This window comes from Salvelinus alpinus, chromosome 26, assembly GCF_045679555.1.
Source record: "Salvelinus alpinus chromosome 26, SLU_Salpinus.1, whole genome shotgun sequence".
Taxonomy (NCBI): Eukaryota; Metazoa; Chordata; class Actinopteri; order Salmoniformes; family Salmonidae; genus Salvelinus; species Salvelinus alpinus.
In genome coordinates, this window is record NC_092111.1 from 31,539,324 (window position 1) to 31,565,484 (window position 26,161).

Genomic DNA, 26,161 nt, shown 5'->3' on the forward strand with positions numbered 1-26,161 from the left:
TTGTTTTGTTTGCACATATTTCTTTCTTTCTAAACAACCACCTCCCCAAAAACCAAAGCATAGTGTTCTTTCATTGGTCAAAGCCAATGCCAATCAAATCCAAACTTCATCAACAACTCAACACAGAGGTCGGTCTTGTGAAGAGCATTCGTGAATTCTGGAATATTGTTGCTTGTTAAAAGTTTAGGTGATGCAAAGACATTCGGCACTGTTCAGGAATGTGACTGTGTTTCATTGACAATTGTTTTGAATAATGTCAATTTAACGCATTGATATTGCCCTTGGTGGCTAGCATTAGCCAGTTAGCTAGCGTCTTTACGTCTGAGAGACTGGAGCGTGCTGCTGGTGAAGAGAAAAGGGCATCCTGGCTGACAACAATCGGACTGTCTCGGGACTTCAATTTTAATTTGTTGCAACTATGAAGTTAACGCAATTTTTGCTAAAGAACAGCTCCATACCTAAACAAGCACTAGTGGATAGGTTTTCCAAGTTCTCACCTTCGCCGCTGTCAATGAAACAATTCATAGACTTTGGTAAGTTTTCATCCCTGTCCTGTCTTAATAACATAGCTAAACATTACAATACTGTTCAAAAATGTAGCTAGCTAGCCAAACATTACAATGACGTTACTGTGCAACATTGTAGCTTGCCTAACGTTAATTCTGAGTCCATAGCAGCTACGTGCAAAACAAGTGCCACTGGTTGCATTGTGAAAGTAGGGTAGCTAAGTAACTGACAGCTGTCAGTGTTCCCAGAGTAATGCAGTATGTGTCCTATGATCACAGAGGAACTCTCTGCTGAAGCGTTGACAAACATTATTGTATTAAATGTTATCATGATACTGGTGGGTATGGCTGCATTCACAACAATGGGGATGGCACCCATTGTATTGCCACTCTCCTGACAATAGATTGTTTACGGCTAGTTGCGGGACGAACCAATGTCTCGTTGCAGGACTAAGCAACGTATCATGCGGTAGATACCAAGCAAAGTTATCCATCAAATGTAAAGCAGAGACTGTGATATTAAATCAAATCCCTCGTGACACTCACGGCCACTGTTAGTTAGATTCAGTTCTAACACGACACTAAAAGGGGGAAATTAAAACCTTACTCCCTATCATGCTTTTCTGCTAGATAGCACTTGGTCCTGTTCTTAGGTGAAAACGTGACGTATTCCTTCTGCCAAAACAAACCAGTTCAATGTCTTCACATTGTCTTAAACATTTACACAGCAGTGTGTGTACTGTATGATGTCCTGTCTTGAGATTTCCAGTCAGTAGCTTATCCCTGAGACTGAAACAGGGAGGGACTACCTGAACTGGTCCAATGAGAAAACAACTTTTTGTTTTCCATTGCAAAACGTTTTGCTGTGGTGTGCGCCTAATGAGTACAACCCAGATGTGTTCCTGTGTCATGCGACTGTAGGCTCGGCCAATGCCTGTGAGAAGACGTCCTTTGTGTTCCTGCGTCAGGAGCTTCCTGTCCGGCTGGCCAACATCATGAAGGAGATCGACTTCCTCCCTGACAAGCTTCTCGGCACCCCATCACTACAGCTGCTACAGAGCTGGTAAATACAGCTGTAGCTTATACATCTCTATATCTCAGTGAATCTGTGCACCCCCTTACTACAGCAGCGGCTACATCACCTATTATGAACCTTGACTGAATATTGGCCAATCCCCCTCCAGGCTGCAGACACACACCTCACCTACACAAGCTGCAGGAGTGAGTGTGGATAGTACATAGTGAGATATAGAGGATGTACTATGTAGCTGAGTCCAATCCCATTCCAGGCTGAATAAACTACTTAATTTCACTGTGTAGCTGTGTGTGTGGAATAGTTACCTTACATGCAGGGTCACGGCACAGGTCAGATATTTTAGCATCCCTTGAATGGACTGGGAGTAGAATAACATGGTTCCTGGAAGGGTGTCTTCTAGCAAAAGCGTAAATACCACCCTGCATACCACTGCTGGCTTGCTTCTGAAGCTAAGCAGGGTTGGTCCTGGTCAGTCCCTGGATGGGAGACCAGGTGCTGCTGGATGTGGTGTTGGAGGGCCAGTAGGAGGCACTCTTTCCTCTGGTCTAAAAAATATCCCAAAGCCCCAGGGCAGTGATTGGGGACACTGCCCTGTGTAGGGTGCCGTCTTTCGGATGGGACGTTAAACGGGTGTCCTGACTCTCTGAGGTCATTAAAGATCCCATGGCACTTGTCGTAAGAGTAGGGGTGTTAACCCCGGTGTCCTGGCTAAATTCCCAAGCTGGCCCTCAAACCATCAGTCACCTAATAATCCCCAGTTTACAAATTGGCTCATTCATCCCCTTCCTCTCCCCTGTAACTATTCCCCAGGTCGTTGCTGTAAATGAGAACGTGTTCAGTCAACTTACCTGGTAAAATAACGGATAAATAAAAAAAATATATTCTTGACCCCTCCTTATTTACTGAATGCTGTGTGCTCCTCCTACAGAGAGCTGACCCTACTGTAAACATTACACTGCTTCATGCATTCAGTAGGACCGTTTGTATAGAATGTGGAGAATTGGATCACTCCCAGAGTATATCTTTCCCCTTACAGTTATTCCATCATTTATTTTACCAGGCAAATCAATTAAGAACAAATTGTTATTTAAAATGACTGCCTGGCAAGCGGCAAAAGGCCTCCTGTTGGGATTAAAAAAGAAAGATCGGTTTGTACCTTTTAGCCAACTCTCTGCTATAGTATGTTTGTTCCTTCATAGTTGTCAGAAATGATTATTGAACTTGTACGTTGCTCTCGGCGAAACCTGTATGATCAAACCAATCAAATGTATTTTATAAAGCCCTTTTTACATCAGCAGTTGTAAAATGTCTTATCTTGAAGAGCCATTTACTGTAGGGGATATTGCCTATCCTGACAGAGCCAATAGGATGTTATTATCCTGGCGACCATAACCTTGCATAGACTATCTTACTGAACTACTCTGCTCTAGTGAGGGGTATGTGGGATGAGAGAGTTATGGGGGTCTCAAATCAAAGCACCACGTCCCTTAAACGGAGTGGTACATCTAATTTCTAGGGATGAGATGCAGGCCTACCCTGCCATGTAGGCTGCCAGCTGTCTCCATCTCATATCTCTGTCTGTCTGGCAGGCTGCACAGGTGTACACAGACACATGCATACACACACAATAACATACTCACTCTACACACTCGTACAAATAGATTTTGTGTTGTAGATGTAGTGGCCTGAGGTCACATTTAATGTGTTGTGAAATGTTATGAATGTAATGTTTTAAAAATTATATAAACTGCCTTCATTTTGCTGGACACCAGGAAGAGTAGCTGCTGCCTTTGCAGGAACTAATGGGGATCCTTAATAAATACAAAATACAGGGACGATGTGGGCTGGAACACCATGTATCCCAAGAGGAACAGGGGCCGTGCGTGACGTTGTTTGACGATCATCAGAAGTGTAGCCTAGAAAAATGGAGGACTACAATGTGCATCAAGTCTTTATTAGTGACAGTCAGATATATTTTGTCAGTTAAAATGGGTACTTGCAAATATGTTCTCTTATTGAAATGGAATACTTTCCCAAAAATAAAGGGAGTTGATTGCTGAGTGCTAGGCCTGTGAAGGAATTGTTTAGGCTATCTCCTAGTTAGGGAAAACCATCAGCTAACTAGAGTGTAATGTCAGGGAAAGTACAGCACAGTTGAATCTCTGAACTAGGGCAATAACTTAGTGTCTCTCTGATAGGTGGCCAGTACAGAACCCTATGTTCCAGCTTTATTATCAATGTAATGATATGGAGGATATATATTTATAAACTTGGTCTAAAGTTAGCGTTCTGCGTCATCGCTACTCTATTAGGGGTTATGTTCCGCTTTAGGCCGTGGGGTTTTTCCATCCACAATATTGATTTGGCACCATTTATTTGACTTGGCTAGTGGTAGAGTAGTGGCCTGAGGGCAACAACAAACGTTACAGTTAAACTTTGTAATTCAAGCTAGTTAGCCTAGTTGTATCTGCTATGCAGCTGTGTTAGTAAAGTGGGAGGGTTCAAGGTCAGTTGGTGGACAAAGAGGGTTTGAAAACAGTCAGCCACTAATCTCTCACCTAGTTTCCTGACTCAATCTGCACGTCACTGAAGTCGGGACAATTTAGCCTACAGCCTCTTAACTAGGCCATAATAGTGACTCCTCTGAACAAGCTAGTAGGCTAATAAGTAAGCTACTGAAATGCTTAGTGTTTACGTGTTAGGCCTACTTCCACTAGGTCAGAAGTATTTAGCGTGTGCTGTACAGAGAATATTCACATTTTGAGAGGTTGAAAATGGTGAGGAATGTTTAAACATCAGAAGGAACATAACTGCCCAAATGGCACTCTATTCCCCAGGGCCCATAGGGCTCTGGTCAAAAGTAGTGCACTATATAGGGAATAGGTTGCCATTTGGGATGCATAATAGGCCTATCTCCAGCCACAAGTAGCCCTAGTTATTGTAGCATGTATAAATACCCCCATGTGGTTTTCATGGTCACCACGAGAGTCGGAGTCCTTTCCAAAATAGAAGTCTGAGATTTTTAAAGGTGGAACTCCAGGAGCCAAAAGTGATTTGCTAAAGGAAAGAAGTGATCTTTGCACTGGTTTCTGGCTTCTACACATACCTTTAGTTTCTTTCACCATGGGACTGAAATAAAGGTTTAAAGAAGCACTCATAAACCTTTCATTATGCCTATGTAATTCATAAGGAAATGTTGTGCTACACTCCCAAGCATTTTGCTTATAAATACTCTGAATGCTCTGTAAAAGCCTAAGAATGCTCTTTATGAATGCTCTACAAAGCCTTTATAAATGTAGTTTAAAGTAGCAGTATTGTTTCCCTGTGTAAACTAGCCTGTCTTCTGTGATCTATTCCTACAGGTATGCAACAAGTCTGATGGAGCTTGTGGGCTTCCTGGAGAAAGATGCTGATGATAAAACGATCCTAAAGAAGTAAGTCAATTACCCAGTCATATCCAGCAGATAGGCCTACATCTCATTAGATGGACTCTCCAAAGTGAGTCATAGTTAATTCAGGTAAGTAAAGATATAATTTCTCTAATCTCTGCCTAATAATAGCTACCTCTTCTAACTGAATAATAGATTATGGTTTTAATCTTGATCTGAAATGGAATGTGATATGATGGATACCTCTGCTGCTGCTGAATCAATCATATTTTGAGCTGGTATCAACCTCGCAGATGTTAGTGAGTTAATGACAATAGTTACTTTATTTATACCTAGAGGGAAAATTAGGATTGCAGACTATTGGAATAGAATATGTGGAATTGTGAACTTTCGACCCAGCCTTTGCCCTGTCTCCTCAGGTTCACTGAGACGCTGGTGAACGTCAGGAACCGTCACAACAACGTGGTCCCCACCATGGCCCAGGGCGTAGTGGAGTACAAGGAGGCTTTCGGCTCTGACCCTGTGACCAATCAGAACGTCCAATACTTCCTGGATCGCTTCTACATGAGCCGTATCTCCACCCGCATGCTCATGAACCAGCACTGTCAGTAACTATACTACATATATACTATACTACAGTCGTGGCCAAAAGTTGAGAGTGACACAAATATTAATTTTCAAAGTCTGCTGCCTCAGTTTGTATGATGGCAATTTGCATATACTCCAGAATGTTATGAAGAGTGATCAGATGAATTGCAATTAATTGCAAAGTCACTCTGTCATGCAAATTAACTGAATCCCCCCCAAAAAACATTTCCACTGCATTTCAGCCCTGCCACAAAAGGACCAGCTGACATCATGTCAGTGTTTCTCTCGTTAACACAGGTGTGAGTGTTGACGAGGACAAGGCTGGAGATCACTCTGTCATGCTGATTGAGTTCGAATAAGACTGGAAGCTTCAAAAGGAGGGTGGTGCTTGGAATCATTGTTCTTCCTCTGTTAGCCATGGTTACCTGCAAGGAAACACGTGCCATCATCATTGCTTTGCACAAAAAGGGCTTCACAGGCAAGGATATTGCTGCCAGTAAGATTGCACCTAAATCAACCATTTATCGGATCATCAAGAACTTCAAGGAGAGCGGTTCAATTGTTGTGAAGAAGGCTTCAGAGCGCCCAAGAAAGTCCAGCAAGCGCCAGGACCGTCTCCTAAAGTTGATTCAGCTGCGGGATCGGGGCACCACCAATACAGAGCTTGCTCAGGAATGGCAGCAGGCAGGTGTGAGTGCATCTGCATGCACAGTGAGGCAAAGACTTTGAGGATGGCCTGATGTAAAGAAGGACAGTAAAGAAGCCACTTCTCTCCAGGAAAAACATCAGGGACAGACTGGTATTCTGCAAAAGGTACCGGGATTGGACTGCTGAGGACTGGGGTAAAGTCATTTTCTCTGATGAATCCCCTTTCTGATTGTTTGGGGCATCCGGAAAAAAGCTTGTCTGGAGAAGACAAGGTGAGCGCTACCATCAGTCCTGTGTCATGCCAACAGTAGAGCATCCTGAGACCATTCATGTGTGGGGTTGCTTCTCAGTCAAGGGAGTGGCTCACTCACAATTTTGCCTAAGAACACAGCCGTGAATAAAGAATGGTACCAACACATCCTCCGAGAGCAACTTCTCCCAACCATCCAGGAACAGTTTGGTGATGAAAAATGCCTTTTCCAGCATGATGGAGCACCTTACCATAAGGCAAAAGTGATAACTAAGTGGCTCGGGGAACAAAACATCGATATTTTGGGTCCATGGCCAGGAAACTCCCCAGACCTTAATCCCATTGAGAACTTGTGGTCAATCCTCAAGAGGCGGGTGGACAAACAAAAACCCACAAATTCCAAACATTGAATATGCAAGAATGGGCTGCCATCAGTCAGGATGTGGCCCAGAAGTTAATTGAAAGCATGCCAGGGCGGATTGCAGAGGTCTTGAAAAAGAAGGGTCAACACTGCAAATATTGACTCTTTGCATCAACTTCATGTAATTGTCAATAAAAGCCTTTGACACTTTGAAATGCTTGTAATTATACTTCAGTATTCCATAGTAACATCTGACAAAAATATTTAAAGACACTGAAGCAGCAAACTTTGTGGAAATTAATATTTGTCATTCTCAAAACTTTTGGCCATGACTGTACATCACCATGCTCATGAACCAGCACTGTCTGTAACTACACTACATCACCATGCTCATGAACCAGCACTGTCTGTAACTACACTACATCACCATGCTCATGAACCAGCACTGTCTGTAACTACACTACATCACCATGCTCATGAACCAGCACTGTCTGTAACTACACTACATCACAATGCTCATGAACCAGCACTGTCTGTAACTACACTACATCACCATGCTCATGAACCAGCACTGTCTGTAACTACACTACATCACAATGCTCATGAACCAGCACTGTCTGTAACTACACTACATCACAATGCTCATGAACCAGCACTGTCTGTAACTATACTACATCACCATGCTCATGAACCAGCACTGTCTGTAACTACACTACATCACAATGCTCATGAACCAGCACTGTCTGTAACTACACTACATCACAATGCTCATGAACCAGCACTGTCTGTAACTACACTACATCACAATGCTCATGAACCAGCACTGTCTGTAACTACACTACATCACAATGCTCATGAACCAGCACTGTCTGTAACTATACTACATCACCATGCTCATGAACCAGCACTGTCTGTAACTACACTACATCACAATGCTCATGAACCAGCACTGTCTGTAACTATACTACATCACCATGCTCATGAACCAGCACTGTCTGTAACTACACTACATCACAATGCTCATGAACCAGCAATGTCTGTAACTACACCACCATGCTCATGAACCAGCACTGTCTGTAACTACACTACATCACCATGCTCATGAACCAGCACTGTCTGTAACTATACTACATCACAATGCTCATGAACCAGCACTGTCTGTAACTATACTACATCACCATGCTCATGAACCAGCACTGTCTGTAACTACACTACATCACAATGCTCATGAACCAGCAATGTCTGTAAATATACTACATCACCATGCTCATGAACCAGCACTATCTGTAACTACACCACCATGCTCATGAACCAGCACTGTCTGTAACTATACTACATCACCATGCTCATGAACCAGCACTGTCTAACTATACTACATCACCATGCTCATGAACCAGCACTGTCTGTAACTACACTACATCACCATGCTCATGAACCAGCACTGTCTGTAACTACATCACCATGCTCATGAACCAGCACTATCTGTAACTACACTACATCACCATGCTCATGAACCAGCACTGTCTAACTATACTACATCACAATGCTCATGAACCAGCACTGTCTAACTATACTACATCACCATGCTCATGAACCAGCACTGTCTGTAACTACATCACCATGCTCATGAACCAGCACTATCTGTAACTACACTACATCACCATGCTCATGAACCAGCACTGTCTGTAACTACATCACCATGCTCATGAACCAGCACTATCTGTAACTACACTACATCACCATGCTCATGAACCAGCACTGTCTGTAACTACATCACCATGCTCATGAACCAGCACTGTCTGTAACTACACTACATCACAATGCTCATGAACCAGCACTGTCTGTAACTATACTACATCACCATGCTCATTAACCAGCACTGTCTGTAACTACACAACATCACCATGCTCATGAACCAGCACTGTCTGTAACTATACTACATCACCATGCTCATGAACCAGCACTGTCTGTAACTACACTACATCACCATGCTCATGAACCAGCACTGTCTGTAACTACATCACCATGCTCATGAACTAGCACTGTCTGTAACTATACTACATCACCATGCTCATGAACCAGCACTGTCTAACTATACTACATCACCATGCTCATGAACTAGCACTGTCTGTAACTATACTACATCACCATGCTCCTGAACCAGCACTGTCTGTAACTACACTACATCACCATGCTCCTGAACCAGCACTGTCTGTAACTACACTACATCACCATGCTCCTGAACCAGCACTGTCTGTAACTACACTACATCACCATGCTCATGAACTAGCACTGTCTGTAACTACACTACATCACCATGCTCATGAACTAGCACTGTCTGTAACTATACTACATCACCATGCTCATGAACCAGCACTGTCTGTAACTACACTACATCACCATGCTCATGAACTAGCACTGTCTGTAACTATACTACATCACCATGCTCATGAACCAGCACTGTCTAACTATACTACATCACCATGTTCATGAACCAGCACTGTCTGTAACTACACTACATCACCATGTTCATGAACCAGCACTGTCTGTAACTACACTACATCACAATGCTCATGAACCAGCACTGTCTGTAACTATACTACATCACCATGCTCATGAACCAGCACTGTCTGTAACTACACTACATCACAATGCTCATGAACCAGCAATGTCTGTAACTACACCACCATGCTCATGAACCAGCACTGTCTGTAACTACACTACATCACCATGCTCATGAACCAGCACTGTCTGTAACTATACTACATCACCATGCTCATGAACCAGCACTGTCTGTAACTACACTACATCACAATGCTCATGAACCAGCACTGTCTGTAACTACACCACCATGCTCATGAACCAGCACTGTCTGTAACTATACTACATCACCATGCTCATGAACCAGCACTGTCTGTAACTACACTACATCACAATGCTCATGAACCAGCACTGTCTGTAACTACACTACATCACCATGCTCATGAACCAGCACTGTCTAACTATACTACATCACCATGCTCATGAACCAGCACTGTCTAACTATACTACATCACCATGCTCATGAACCAGCACTGTCTGTAACTACACTACATCACCATGCTCATGAACCAGCACTGTCTGTAACTACACTACATCACAATGCTCATGAACCAGCACTATCTGTAACTACACTACATCACCATGCTCATGAACCAGCACTGTCTAACTATACTACATCACCATGCTCATGAACCAGCACTGTCTGTAACTACATCACCATGCTCATGAACCAGCACTATCTGTAACTATACTACATCACCATGCTCATGAACCAGCACTGTCTGTAACTACATCACCATGCTCATGAACCAGCACTATCTGTAACTACACTACATCACCATGCTCATGAACCAGCACTGTCTAACTATACTACATCACCATGCTCATGAACCAGCACTGTCTGTAACTACATCACCATGCTCATGAACCAGCACTGTCTGTAACTACACTACATCACAATGCTCATGAACCAGCACTGTCTGTAACTATACTACATCACCATGCTCATGAACCAGCACTGTCTGTAACTACTCTACAGCACCATGCTCATTAACCAGCACTGTCTGTAACTACACAACATCACCATGCTCATGAACCAGCACTGTCTGTAACTATACTACATCACCATGCTCATGAACCAGCACTGTCTGTAACTACATCACCATGCTCATGAACCAGCAATGTCTGTAAATATACTACATCACCATGCTCATGAACCAGCACTATCTGTAACTACACCACCATGCTCATGAACCAGCACTGTCTGTAACTATACTACATCACCATGCTCATGAACCAGCACTGTCTGTAACTACACTACATCACAATGCTCATGAACCAGCACTGTCTGTAACTACACTACATCACCATGCTCATGAACCAGCACTGTCTAACTATACTACATCACCATGCTCATGAACCAGCACTGTCTAACTATACTACATCACCATGCTCATGAACCAGCACTGTCTGTAACTACACTACATCACCATGCTCATGAACCAGCACTGTCTGTAACTACACTACATCACAATGCTCATGAACCAGCACTATCTGTAACTACACTACATCACCATGCTCATGAACCAGCACTGTCTAACTATACTACATCACCATGCTCATGAACCAGCACTGTCTGTAACTACATCACCATGCTCATGAACCAGCACTATCTGTAACTATACTACATCACCATGCTCATGAACCAGCACTGTCTGTAACTACATCACCATGCTCATGAACCAGCACTATCTGTAACTACACTACATCACCATGCTAATGAACCAGCACTGTCTAACTATACTACATCACCATGCTCATGAACCAGCACTGTCTGTAACTACATCACCATGCTCATGAACCAGCACTGTCTGTAACTACACTACATCACAATGCTCATGAACCAGCACTGTCTAACTATACTACATCACCATGCTCATGAACCAGCACTGTCTGTAACTACTCTACAGCACCATGCTCATTAACCAGCACTGTCTGTAACTACACAACATCACCATGCTCATGAACCAGCACTGTCTGTAACTATACTACATCACCATGCTCATGAACCAGCACTGTCTGTAACTACATCACCATGCTCATGAACTAGCACTGTCTGTAACTATACTACATCACCATGCTCATGAACCAGCACTGTCTAACTATACTACATCACCATGCTCATGAACTAGCACTGTCTGTAACTATACTACATCACCATGCTCCTGAACCAGCACTGTCTGTAACTACACTACATCACCATGCTCCTGAACCAGCACTGTCTGTAACTACACTACATCACCATGCTCATGAACCAGCACTGTCTGTAACTACACTACATCACCATGCTCATGAACCAGCACTGTCTGTAACTACACTACATCACCATGCTCATGAACTAGCACTGTCTGTAACTACATCACCATGCTCATGAACTAGCACTGTCTGTAACTATACTACATCACCATGCTCATGAACCAGCACTGTCTAACTATACTACATCACCATGCTCATGAACCAGCACTGTCTGTAACTACACTACATCACCATGCTCATGAACTAGCACTGTCTGTAACTACACTACATCACCATGCTCATGAACCAGCACTGTCTAACTATACTACATCACCATGCTCATGAACCAGCACTGTCTAACTATACTACATCACCATGCTCATGAACCAGCACTGTCTGTAACTACACTACATCACCATGCTCATGAACCAGCACTGTCTGTAACTACACTACATCACAATGCTCATGAACCAGCACTATCTGTAACTACACTACATCACCATGCTCATGAACCAGCACTGTCTAACTATACTACATCACCATGCTCATGAACCAGCACTGTCTGTAACTACATCACCATGCTCATGAACCAGCACTATCTGTAACTATACTACATCACCATGCTCATGAACCAGCACTGTCTGTAACTACATCACCATGCTCATGAACCAGCACTATCTGTAACTACACTACATCACCATGCTCATGAACCAGCACTGTCTAACTATACTACATCACCATGCTCATGAACCAGCACTGTCTGTAACTACATCACCATGCTCATGAACCAGCACTGTCTGTAACTACACTACATCACAATGCTCATGAACCAGCACTGTCTGTAACTATACTACATCACCATGCTCATGAACCAGCACTGTCTGTAACTACTCTACAGCACCATGCTCATTAACCAGCACTGTCTGTAACTACACAACATCACCATGCTCATGAACCAGCACTGTCTGTAACTATACTACATCACCATGCTCATGAACCAGCACTGTCTGTAACTACATCACCATGCTCATGAACCAGCAATGTCTGTAAATATACTACATCACCATGCTCATGAACCAGCACTATCTGTAACTACACCACCATGCTCATGAACCAGCACTGTCTGTAACTATACTACATCACCATGCTCATGAACCAGCACTGTCTGTAACTACACTACATCACAATGCTCATGAACCAGCACTGTCTGTAACTACACTACATCACCATGCTCATGAACCAGCACTGTCTAACTATACTACATCACCATGCTCATGAACCAGCACTGTCTAACTATACTACATCACCATGCTCATGAACCAGCACTGTCTGTAACTACACTACATCACCATGCTCATGAACCAGCACTGTCTGTAACTACACTACATCACAATGCTCATGAACCAGCACTATCCGTAACTACACTACATCACCATGCTCATGAACCAGCACTGTCTAACTATACTACATCACCATGCTCATGAACCAGCACTGTCTGTAACTACATCACCATGCTCATGAACCAGCACTATCTGTAACTATACTACATCACCATGCTCATGAACCAGCACTGTCTGTAACTACATCACCATGCTCATGAACCAGCACTATCTGTAACTACACTACATCACCATGCTAATGAACCAGCACTGTCTAACTATACTACATCACCATGCTCATGAACCAGCACTGTCTGTAACTACATCACCATGCTCATGAACCAGCACTGTCTGTAACTACACTACATCACAATGCTCATGAACCAGCACTGTCTAACTATACTACATCACCATGCTCATGAACCAGCACTGTCTGTAACTACTCTACAGCACCATGCTCATTAACCAGCACTGTCTGTAACTACACAACATCACCATGCTCATGAACCAGCACTGTCTGTAACTATACTACATCACCATGCTCATGAACCAGCACTGTCTGTAACTACATCACCATGCTCATGAACTAGCACTGTCTGTAACTATACTACATCACCATGCTCATGAACCAGCACTGTCTAACTATACTACATCACCATGCTCATGAACTAGCACTGTCTGTAACTATACTACATCACCATGCTCCTGAACCAGCACTGTCTGTAACTACACTACATCACCATGCTCCTGAACCAGCACTGTCTGTAACTACACTACATCACCATGCTCATGAACCAGCACTGTCTGTAACTACACTACATCACCATGCTCATGAACCAGCACTGTCTGTAACTACACTACATCACCATGCTCATGAACCAGCACTGTCTGTAACTACACTACATCACAATGCTCCTGAACCAGCACTGTCTGTAACTACACTACATCACCATGCTCATGAACTAGCACTGTCTGTAACTACATCACCATGCTCATGAACTAGCACTGTCTGTAACTATACTACATCACCATGCTCATGAACCAGCACTGTCTAACTATACTACATCACCATGCTCATGAACCAGCACTGTCTGTAACTACACTACATCACCATGCTCATGAACTAGCACTGTCTGTAACTATACTACATCACCATGCTCATGAACCAGCACTGTCTAACTATACTACATCACCATGTTCATGAACCAGCACTGTCTGTAACTACACTACATCACCATGTTCATGAACCAGCACTAGTCACAGTAGGGTTGTGTACACAAAATACATGCACGTGTAGTTACCCAATGAGTCTGAATTTGTTGTTATGTACCTCTTCAGCACTCATCTTTGATGGAAGTGCCAACCCCGCCCATCCCAAGCACATTGGCACCATCGACCCCGACTGTGACGTGACAGAGGTGGTAAAAGGTACTGTCCCTCATCAGCAACACACACACACAGAGACACAGGCACACAGACACACACACAGAGACAGACACACAGACACACAGAGAGACAGACAGACACACAGAGACAGACACACACACAGAGACAGACACACACAGACAGAGACACACAGAGACAGAGACACACACACACAGAGACAGACACACACGATTTACAGGTGCATTATCATAATTAACCCTTTTCACTGCTACAGTAGGTATGTCCTTTTCACCTTGATCTGCACAGTATCACATCTGTTCTCATAATAAGAATAGAACTAAATGATGTGTAATCGTAATGCCTTTTAAACACAGAGGCAGACTGTTCTTCACCCACTTAATTCAACATGTCTCTGTGTAGTTTTAGTTGATCTACTCTCTGTGGTCACTGTACATTAGCTGTTATGGTGACGAGATTGAAAGTCAGTGGTCATTAGCTGTTATGGTGACGAGATTGAAAGTCAGTGGTCATTAGCTGTTATGGTGACGAGATTGAAAGTCAGTGGTCATTAGCTGTTATGGTGACGAGATTGAAAGTCAGTGGTCATTAGCTGTTATGGTGACGAGATTGAAAGTCAGTGGTCATTAGCTGTTATGGTGACTAGATTGAAAGTCAGTGGTGTTAAACCAAGTTCTCAAACCAAGTTTATTCACCCAAAGGGTCAGACAGCAGAACAGATAAAAACATGTTCCCACCAGCACAAGTAGATATACCCCAATTTAGGTGAAGTCTCCTCCTTCCCTCTAAAACATCTTTATTGCTAGGCAGGAAGTTAAGTGATGTGGGTAATAAACTGTTCCTTCTCCCTTAATCTGACATCAGCAGGCCTCCCGGGTGGCGCAGTGGTCTAGAGCACTGCATCGCAGTGCTATGCTGCGCCACCAGAGTCTGGGTTCGCGCCCAGGCTCTGTCGCAGCCGGCCGCGACCGGGAGGTCCGTGGGGCGACGCACAATTGGCTTAGCGTCGTCCGGGTTAGGGAGGGTTTGGCCGGTAGGGATATCCTTGTCTCATCGCGCTCCAGCGACTCCTGTGGCGGGCCGGGCGCAGTGCGCGCTAACCGAGGGGGCGGGTGCACGGTGTTTCCTCCGACACATTGGTGCGGCTGGCTTCCGGGTTGGAGGCGCGCTGTGTTAAGAAGCAGTGCGGCTAGGTTGGGTTGTGCTTCGGAGGACGCATGACTTTCGACCTTCGTCTCTCCCGAGCCCGTACGGGAGTTGTAGCGATGAGACAAGATAGTAATTACTAGCGATTGGATACCACGAAAAATTGGGGAGAAAAGGGGATAAAATAAAAAAAATAAAATAAAAAAAAATTAAATCTGACATCAGCTCCCATTCCTCACTAATCCACAGATCTCCACCCTTATCAGTGACTGCAACCATGCAATTGCCTTTCCTTTACTCAGTGCATTCCCCTGGTTCCTATCCAGCCTTAATTGACCCCACCCTATACATTGTTCATACAGATAACCATTAACTTCTGGTGTATAAACCAGACTGTGGCCCTTCTCATTTCTGTAGGATACCAGATAATTAACAATATTTCAGGTTTAGAAGTCAGAATAACAGCTAATGACCATAACAGCTAATAAGTGGTCATTAGCTGTTATGGTAATTCGATTGAAAGTCAGTGTTTTCCTCCTGTGCTACAGTCCTTGTCTTTGTTTTGACTGTTTCTTCCCCAGATGCCTTCGATAGTTCCAAGATGCTCTGTGAGCAGTACTACCTGACCTCGCCAGAGATTGACATCACACAAGTCAACGGTAAATCACATTCTATACAGGGTTATAGACCTGGCTTCTGGAAGGTATTTGTTTTCCTTCAAATATTTTAGCTGCGCTTGGTTGAGCTGGCCTGGCTCAATTGACCCAATAGAATAGTCCCAGAAGTGCAACCTGGCCCAACTGACACCTGTTGATGAGCTATAACAAACACTCAAAGTATTTGAAAGATTGTAAATGCTATTTGGAGCCAAGTCTGTTTGATACAACATTATTGCGCCAAGGGAGAAGGGCCAGAGTAGCTTAAAGACGTTTCTCGTTCTCCTATTTCCAAATAGTACAATTTGGTTAGCAAGAGAGTTTTAGGCCGGGGGTTGTTAGAGAAGATTAGGTTTACAGAAACAATTAGTGAGGTTGTATTTGCATTGTGAGTTGTTTGGCCAGGTTTGATTTGAGTTTCTCTGCCCGTGGGTTGAGTATTCTTGATCTCTCATTCAATTCCTCTGGTCTACTCAATTCATGGCGCAATTTGCAAAGTGTGTGTGTTTGTGTGTGGCTAGCTTGTGTGAGTGGTGTTAAGAGATATTTAGCTGAACCATTTTTAGCAATTAACTCCGTTGCTTTAGTTGAACAGCGTGCAACGACTGTTTAGTCTCAGCTAGGGTTGTCAGGAGTGAGACTGTCTCCTGCATCTGAGGCAGCCATGTCTACAGAGAACCATTCTTTCATACACCTCACTTACACAGGTATAAATATTCACTTCTATGTATTGCCCTGTGTTAAAAAATAAAAAATCTAACTGTGCAGGTCTAGGTTATACACTGAGTGTACAAAACATTAGGAACACGTTGCAACCCCTTTTTTCAGAACAGCCTCACTATGTCTGGGCATGGACTCTACAAGGTGTTGAAAGCGTTCCACAGGGATGCTGGCTCACGTTGACTCCAATGCATAGCTGTGATAATTTGGCAGGATGTCTTTTGGTTTGGTGGACCATTCTTGATACACACAGGAAACTGATGAATGTGAAAAACCCAGCAGAGTTGCAGTTCTTGACACACTCAAACAGGTGCGCTTGGCACCTACTACCATACCCCGTTCAAAGGCACTTAAATCTTTTGTCTTGCCCATTCACCCTCTGAATGGCACACATACACGTATCACAATGTCTCAATTGTTTTAAATCCTTCTTTAACCTGTCTTCCCCCCCCCCTTCAGCTACACTGATTGAAGTGAAGTGGATTTAACAAGTGACATCAATAAAAGATCATAGCTTTCACTTGGATTTACCTGGTCAGTTTGTCATGGAAAAAGCAGGTGTTTCTAATGTTTTGTACACTCAGTGTATGTGTCTTATGAACAGGACAATAGCACCACTTGAAAGGTCAAACCATGACTTTGATAAATATCATGGTAGAGGGAAATGATAATCGTAGCTAAAACAAGAACAGATCCAGACATAATTTGGTGCCCAGACTTTCAAAACGCACCAGCCATAAAATATCAATGGGCTGCACAGTCTAGCCTACGTCTGATGCATTACAGTGGGGGTGTGGTCAGTCACATCAGGCATAATGATTCATCAAAAATGTTATGTCATAGTTTGCCTTTGGTCATTGTGCACCAAATCAAGCACCCATCAGTCTCTTATCTCTCCAGTCAGCAGCGGAACAGAACAGCAACAAGCCCCTTGCTACAGGCTTAGTGTTGTCGCCGGGCAGATTTCTCCTCTCTTAGTGAACCGTCTAACTCTCAGTAACAAACCTCCGTTCACCCACATTCAGCTGTTTAAGTCACCATGTTACATAAGCCTTAAAAAAGCTAAACAATGTCTATTCATGGGTTTAGTTGGTAGCAACCTCATCCCCAGGCTATAGGCTATCAGAAGTGTCTGGGGACATGATTACGTTGGTAGAATAGTAAATTATGTATTTCATAGTGACTATTGAGTTCAGTTGTGCATTTGCAATGAGGAGGGAAAGTGGTTTTGTTTCTAGTAACTTCTATCCTCAGTTGTGTATGTTATACATTTGCAGTCATGTTTGGTTTGGAGTAATCCTCAGTTTTTCCTTAGCCAAAGGTCCTGACCAGCCTCTTCGTATTGTCTATGTGCCTTCCCATCTCTACCACATGCTGTTTGAGCTCTTCAAGGTACACCAAACATTTACCTTCTACTGTATAAACATTTCATTACACGTGTGAGGGTGACTACGGCAGACACTACTACATACGATTTAATTACATTAGCTCAATCTGATTTATATTACTTTGTCATTTCCTCAAGCAATGTTTGTTTTGTTTCCAGAACGCCATGAGAGCAACAGTGGAGACTCATGAAATGGCCCTGCATCTCCCGCCGGTCAAAGTTCGAGTCTCACTGGGCAGTGAAGACCTGACAATAAAGGTAAACACATGCTCAGAGTATTCACCCTTACAATGAATGATATGCATTGTGCTCATTGCAGTACATTGACTTTTATTTTAAAATGAGAAGTTTAATAGTCACAGGGTTGCAGGGGTAATTAGAGTATAGACATTACATTTGAAATTTCTTTATTCTTTTGGAACTTCTGTGTGTAAAGTTTACTGTTTAATTTTTGTTTTTCACTTTTGTTTATTATCTACTTCACTTGCGTTGGCAATATTAACATGTTTCCCATTGAATTGAGTACAGTGAAAACCTTCAGCTCTGAGCCCCAACAATATACATTTGTTCAAAAGTAGTGTATGCCCATCCAACACACTTCCACAGATGCAGGGTGGAAATAATGCCATGGGATGTAGAAGCCTACTGTACAGTTGAATGTGTATGAATACATAGTACCATAGAGTTCCTCCCGTGGTTGTTCTGTAGGTCCTATACCATGATATTTGGGGAGACAACAGGAAGATCAGAGAGTGGAACAGAGCTGTAACGTTGTTGGTGTTTCTAGATATCAGATCGAGGAGGTGGTGTTCCCCTGAGGAAGATAGAGCGTTTGTTCAGCTACATGTACTCCACCGCCCCCAGCCCCGTCGATATCGACAACTCACGCAACGCTCCACTGGTGAGACCCTGTCCTGGTGCCACTGAACACTAAAGATTTTACTGGCAGCCAGGTTAATAAGTCAGATTTAATACATTTGAGCACAACATTCAGTAGGACATGATCTATGACTGCAGTTTGATCACATGTTAGAGGCATGCAAGCCTGTTTATTTTATTTCAGCTCAAATGTAAATCGTGATCATTTTATACTGACTAAAGTGTAAACTGCGAGCGAACACGGTTGTAAATGAGCAGAATTACAAACTGGACCAGTCATTCGTTGCCCAAGGGTTAAAGTGTAACTGAATGCTTCTCTACTACAGTACTGTGACAGTCAGTTCAGACTGAGTTTTTAACCCATTGTGTCCCTGGCTCTCTGTAGGCTGGTTTTGGCTACGGTCTTCCCATCTCCCGTCTCTATGCCAAGTACTTCCAGGGAGACCTGCAGCTCTACTCCATGGAGGGATATGGGACGTCAGCTGTCATCTACCTGAAGGTAACACTTCTACGAATGGAATGTGTTACTTCAACAGTTGTCTTATTCTAGATAATTGAACCTCTCAACCAGTGTTCCCCCATTTTGGCCCTCAATTTGTATTTATTTTTGCTCAGAAAACGTAACATTTTCATTGTTGGACATAAGACTGTAAAAACGCCAGTTATTTTAATTTTGAAAAACTGTACCCAAGTATTCCCAAGCATAATAGAGAGACACGTGATCGTATACAAATGTAAGCAAGGTTTGAAATTATCAGGTTTTTGTCAAATATCTGTTTGGCCTTCTTGTGGTCAAATTGAGTCTACTAATTATTTGTAATTGTGTTCCGGCCCCCCGACCATCCGCTCACAGAGAAATTGTCACACGGCTGAATCTAGTTGATGATCCCTGCTCTATACAACGTTGGCGTTTTTCAATGTCTGAAATAAGTATGTAAAGGTTCATTCTCTGAATGGTGGAAGACACATGTGACCAGCATGTGATAGAAATAGAGCCCCGTCCTCATAATCGTCAGAATCTGTTGCAACAGGAGGGAATGTGTAGGATAATGAGCAGCAGTATTTCCGGTGTTTGGGTTTTCGTCACTGGTTATTTGGACGTATCAGGATTTGGCGAAGGCGTGCTTAGACGGACTGCTTTGCACATGTGTTGAAATTAGCGGAAGGGGGGAGGACTTTGGCTGAGTTCTCTTTTGCGAGGGTGGAGACTTCGCAAATCAGAACTCCAAATTTCTAACACGTCTGGACCCAGAACTAAATCACATAGCTCACCAAATTCTGTGAGATTTTAGTTTTGGGTTAACCAAGATTACATCTAACCTACCACTCCTCTGTGCTCCATTAACAGGCCTTGTCCTCAGATTCTGTGGAAAGACTTCCTGTTTACAACCAGTCAGCCATAAGGCATTATCAGACGAGCAACGAGGCGGATGACTGGTGCATGCCCAGCAAGGATCCCAAGAAGCTGGGGAAGTATGAGAGGAGAAGTCAAGAGGTGTAACGGTACACGTGTTCGTACCAAACTGTTCGGTAGGGGGCCTCGGTTCAACCTGAATGAATACATTTAATAAAATATATACAAAATAAAAGGCCTATAGGCAATGCCTACGCTGCGTTGTTGGCCGGTGCCTCGAGTAAATTTGAGCTGAATTTGTTTTTTTTATGGCTATTCTGTTAAAACAACTAGAGCCTATGTGCACATTGTAATCTAAATTCAAATCTTAATTGCCGCATTTCAAACTGTCCTTTTGTGAGGCGCATCCAGGAACTAGTTCTGTACGATGGCGAGTGGTGGGGTGGATAAACCAGGAGGATCCTCCATCGTTTAAATCTCCAGTTTGGGAACGTTTTGGCTTCCCAGTAGATCACAACGGTGATGGACAGAGAGTTGTGGATAAGACGTTAACAGTATGTTGCCACTGCCCAACGAGAATAGACTATCCAGCTGCCAACATCTCAAATATGTTGACATGTTTATGCCGACGTCACAAGACGGAAACGGAAAAAACTAACCCAAAATCACCCCTCTGCATTCAAGCAGCCCTTGGGAACTGGTTCTGACCGGCCAAAAATGACAAGAGCAGTAGGTAGGCTGTGTTTATATTTTTTACAGTCTTTGGTTTAAAGCCGCGCCCATTCTCAGTGGTTGAGAATAGGGAATTCCAGCACCTTGTAAAAGTGCTCGAGCCACGTTATGAACTTCCCTCTTGCACCCATTTCAGCAAACAGGTCATACCCACTCTATATAAGCAGGCCACAGTTTTCTAGGAATTGGCCAATGCATTCTGTGTTGCGATTACTTAAGTGACAGTCCATCACCTTACCCCGGAGTGGGAGACATACCATGCTACAGACACTCACCCTTTATTAGAAATCGCAAGTGTGCATCTGGGACTAAATGTATGACTTCACAACCGGTAAATTCCCACATGGTTACAAATGCAGCATCAGTGTGAAAATGTAATTTTCCTGCTGTACCGAAACCAAACCGTGACCCCAAAACATACCGAACAGTGGATTTGGTGAACCGTTACACCCCTAGAAGTTAACCAAACAGACTGAGCTAGCAGGAAGAACAAAGCAGGTAGACAGAAAGGAGGATCAAACTGACAGAAGGTACACAGTTGTACCCACAGCTATTACTGTGTGTGAGAGAGAGATGTGGATTCCTCTCGCAATGGATATTCTCATACATTCACTTGAAGTGGAAAAACACATCACTGTCGGAGGCGTTTCAATGGCAATACCAGGATCTCTATTCAATAAGCGATTTCATGAATGTTAGTTAGAAACAGGGTCGTACACTACTCACAATCATCTTTTCTTTTGGTTATAATTTAACCACACGTTTCAGTTATTTATTCCACTCACTTATTTTAACATTATTACACAGTGTGAAAAGCTAGCGTTTTTCGCTTATTATTAAAAAGGTGAATGTTTAACGATAATTTCATTTATCAATCGACTGAATTAGGTTAGTACAGCTTATGTCACAGTACTATAAGCTGTGATACTACATTTTAAAAATGTAGTTCTTAACCCTTCACTCACAGCTACGGTTTGCAGCTAGGACACTGAGCTCTATAGACACAGACAGATAGTGTGTCAGTCAGAAACAGATAAGGCCATGCTGTCAGTCAATGGATTTTCTTTGGTTACCCTTCTACTACAGAATGTTCTGTGGTGGGGGTGGGGCGGTACACAGCGGCCTCCGACTCGTCTCTGAACAACAAATATTGTTTGGAGCACACTATGTAGACTCTGTTTAGTTTCAGCTCTGAGCATTTTACCCCTCACACATATTTGTCCACCTCGAACTCTAGACAAAGTTTATCTACAATGTTTTTGGTCCTAAAGGGATTTATTTGGGTTCCCCCATCAACTGTTTTTCTTGGTGCCATTTTGAGTTACACCCTGGCTTGTTTAATAAGACGAGATGAAATCCAAGGTCCATTCAAGGTTTCCTATAAAGAAAGTAGATATTCTAGTGTACTTATTGAGTCCAACTGACTTTTAAAATACAAGTTATGTGAATATTGAGAGAAATGTTAGAAATATCAAAGTTAACTAAATTTTGTAGATTTACTAAAATTATTTAATTTTAGAGGCCGGCTAGGTCTTCCATGCATGAAGTATTTATTGAATAATGTGTGCCAGAGAGCAAAATGAGAGTATTATCACATTTCTGTGATTAGGGACACAGTAAGACTGAGTTGAATCAAATGTTTGTCATTCAATTAATGAATTTCATTCCCTGGTATTCACTAAGAAAAGTCACTTATTACTTTACCAATAAGAACTTGCATAAGACAATATGTACAGTTACTAACATTTAACCCAATAACGGCTATGTACAGTGCCTTCAGACAGTACTCACACCCCTTGACTTTTTCCACATTTGATGTGTTAAAGTGGGTTTAAAATGTATTTAACCGTCATTGTTTTATCAACGATCACAAAATACTCTAATATCAAAGTAAAATAATAAAAAATATATTTTATTAGATAATTATTCAACCCTGAGTCAATACATGTTAGAATCACCTTTGGCAGCAATTACAGCTGGGTAAGTCTCTAAATGCTTTGCAAACCTGATTGTACAATATTTGTCCATTATTCATTTTAAAATTCGTCAAGCTCAATGTCGTCTTGGTAAGTGTATTTGGCCTTGTGTTTTAGGTTATTGTCCTGCTGAAAGGTTGATTTGTCTCCCAGTGTCTGTTGGAAAGCAGACTGAACCAGGTTTTCCTCAAGGATTTTTGCCTGTGCTTAGCTCTGTTCCTTTTTTTTTATCCTATAAAACTCCCTAGTCCTTGCCGATGACAAGCATACCCATAACATGATACAGCCACCACCATGCTTGAAAATATGAAGAGTGGTACTCAGTGATTGTGTTGGCTTCATGGTGAAATCCCTGAGTGGTTTCCTTCCTCTCAGTCAACTGAGTTAGGAAGGACGCCTGTATCTTTGTAGTGACTGGGTGTATTGATACACCATCCAAAGTGTAATTATTAATAACTTCACCATGTTCAAAAGGGATATTCAATGTCTGCATTTCTTTATTTTTACCCATTTACCAATAGTTGCCCTTCTTTGTGAGGCATTGGAAAACCTGCCTGGTCTTGAATCTGTGTTTGAAATTCACTGCTTGACTGAGGGATCTTACAATTATCTGTATGTGTGAGGTACAGAGATGGGGTAGTCATTCAAAAATCATGTTAAACACTAGTATTGCACACAGAGTGAGTCCATGCAACTTATGATGACTAAGCAAATGTTTACTCCTGAACTTATTTAGGCTTGCCATAACAAAGGGGTTGAATACTTATTGACTCAAGACATTTCAGTTTTTCATATATTTATAAACATTTATAAACATAATTCCATTTTGACATTATGGTGTAGTGTGTGTGTAGATCAGTGACACAAAATCAACATTTAATACATTTTAAATTCAGGCTGTAACACAACAAAATGTGCAAAAAGTCAATGGTTGTGAATACTTTCTGAAGGCACTTAATTTGTAATCAGTCTTTTTGTGCATAGAAAAAAAGTATGGTTTGAGACTAAACGAACACTGAAGTGGAAACGTCTTCAACGCTGAACTGTTTTCAAAATGTTATATATTTTTTTTACCATCTATGGTTTTACATCACATGTTCTCAGGATGTTGAAGGCGTTTCATATTGTTTCTGGTATCACCGTAAGTGCTGTGTGATGTCATTAAACTGACATGGGAGGAGCTATCAATCAGCTGAAGCTGTTGATTTGACATCTAACGCTGTGGGCCGAAGTCCTGACTGGTGCACATAACCTATTCCTGTTGACATGATTTACTAATATACAGTATTGTTTTATGAGCAGCCATCTTATGTCAGGATTTCAGTCTATATGAATTTTAAGGGAATTGAGTGAATATTTTAAGCGTCTTTAGGTTCAATAAAATGCAACTCTTTATGTAATGCCATTTTGTGCCAATGCCAAACAAATGTGCCTGCAGTGCTTCCATTTTAGCAGACTTTTTGCATGTGCTTTAGTCAGAAAATTGTTGTTACCATAATCCTATCCACTAACTAAAGTATTATTAATGCACTCCTGTACAAATGTGTTTTCTTGATTTAGTTTGGTTCCTTCTTAATGAAAACCTAACAACAATGTAAGGGTTGACGATTAATGTTTTCCCTCATGGCTATTTTATCCTATAATTTTCTCATCTTAAACGCTTAACACCGATCGTTAGGAACGTGGGGAAGGTTCTCACAGTACAGTCAAGTTTACCAGTCAAATAGACCTGTAGATAACTCAACAGTTCTGTCAATCAGGCTGAACACTGATATAATACATTTAACACTTATCCTGTTCTGACAGTCAGTGGTGAACTTGACCCCTCTATGTACCCTGACCAAGCCTGCATTCTAAAGGCCTCTACAGTACTGTACTGCCAGGTTACTCACAGCCAGTGTGTGTGTGAGTGTTTGTTGACAACACACATCTTTTCACACAATGCAATCAGTTGATCTTCTGTATGGGATAATAAGACATGTGAAAGCTGTTCTGATGTATATGAAATACCTTCATGATCACTGCTTGTATGTGTATAGTAATGCCCTGGCTGCTACCTGTTCTATAGTACGCTATGAGCTATTCTAGAGCTTTCTGTTAGAGAGCATGCTTCCTAGTCCACCCTACCAGATCAGTTCTTTTAAAAACTACAATAAACAAAATAGGAAACGTGACTGGCGTGTCCTTGTTTTGTGTTATAACCTGAATAATATATTGACAATAATTTAATAGAGATTTTCAATATCACCTTTAACAATACAGTGGTGTTTGACTATTTCAAATTGTGTTTAACTTAATGAAATCTAGGAGTAATATATTACATGAAATGGATTAAAATAATGTTCACTGAAATTCAAGACAATAATTTCTTTCTATCCCTGTTACGTAGCTAGCTGCTTTCTAGACCATCCTCCTGTTCTAACAGCTTGTACTTCCATCCTGTCAGGTATTTTAATTATCTGTATTGTCTACTTGTTGAATGTTTGAAGTCTTGATTTGTGGTTGTTTAATGTCTTATTAATTGGTGTTGGACCCCAGGAAGATTAGCTAGCATTACGATGCTAGCTAATGGGGATCCTAATAAAAATACTTAAGTACTACTTAAGTAGTTATATTTGACCACTTTTACTTCACTACATTCCAAAAGAAAATAATGTACTTTCTACTCCATACACTTTCCCTGACACCCAAAAGTACTCTTTACATTTTGAATGCTTAGCAGGACAGGAACATTGTCTAATTCACACACATCCCTGGTCATCCATCTGATCTGGCGGACTGACTAAACACATGCTTATTTTGTAAATTATGTCAGTGTTGTGTGCCCCTGGCAATCTGTAAATAAAAAATTTAAAAGTCATGCCGCCTGGTTTGCTTAATATAAGGAATTTGAAGTTATTTCTATATTTTAGGA

General features: G+C 42.1%; 1 protein-coding gene across 1 annotated transcript; it reads left to right on the forward strand.

Moving 5' to 3' along the window:
- The first annotated feature begins 86 nt into the window (after positions 1 to 86).
- pdk4 (pyruvate dehydrogenase kinase, isozyme 4) lies at positions 87 to 25,421 on the forward strand. The gene is made up of 11 exons (XM_071368775.1): positions 87 to 533; positions 1,428 to 1,569; positions 4,905 to 4,976; positions 5,351 to 5,535; positions 14,332 to 14,421; positions 16,125 to 16,202; positions 18,235 to 18,311; positions 18,466 to 18,564; positions 19,094 to 19,207; positions 19,571 to 19,684; positions 20,534 to 25,421. The coding sequence occupies exons 1-11, from the start codon at positions 419 to 421 to the stop codon at positions 20,684 to 20,686; spliced, it is 1,239 nt and encodes a 412-aa protein (XP_071224876.1). The 5' UTR covers positions 87 to 418; the 3' UTR covers positions 20,687 to 25,421.
- The last annotated feature ends 740 nt before the right edge of the window (positions 25,422 to 26,161 follow it).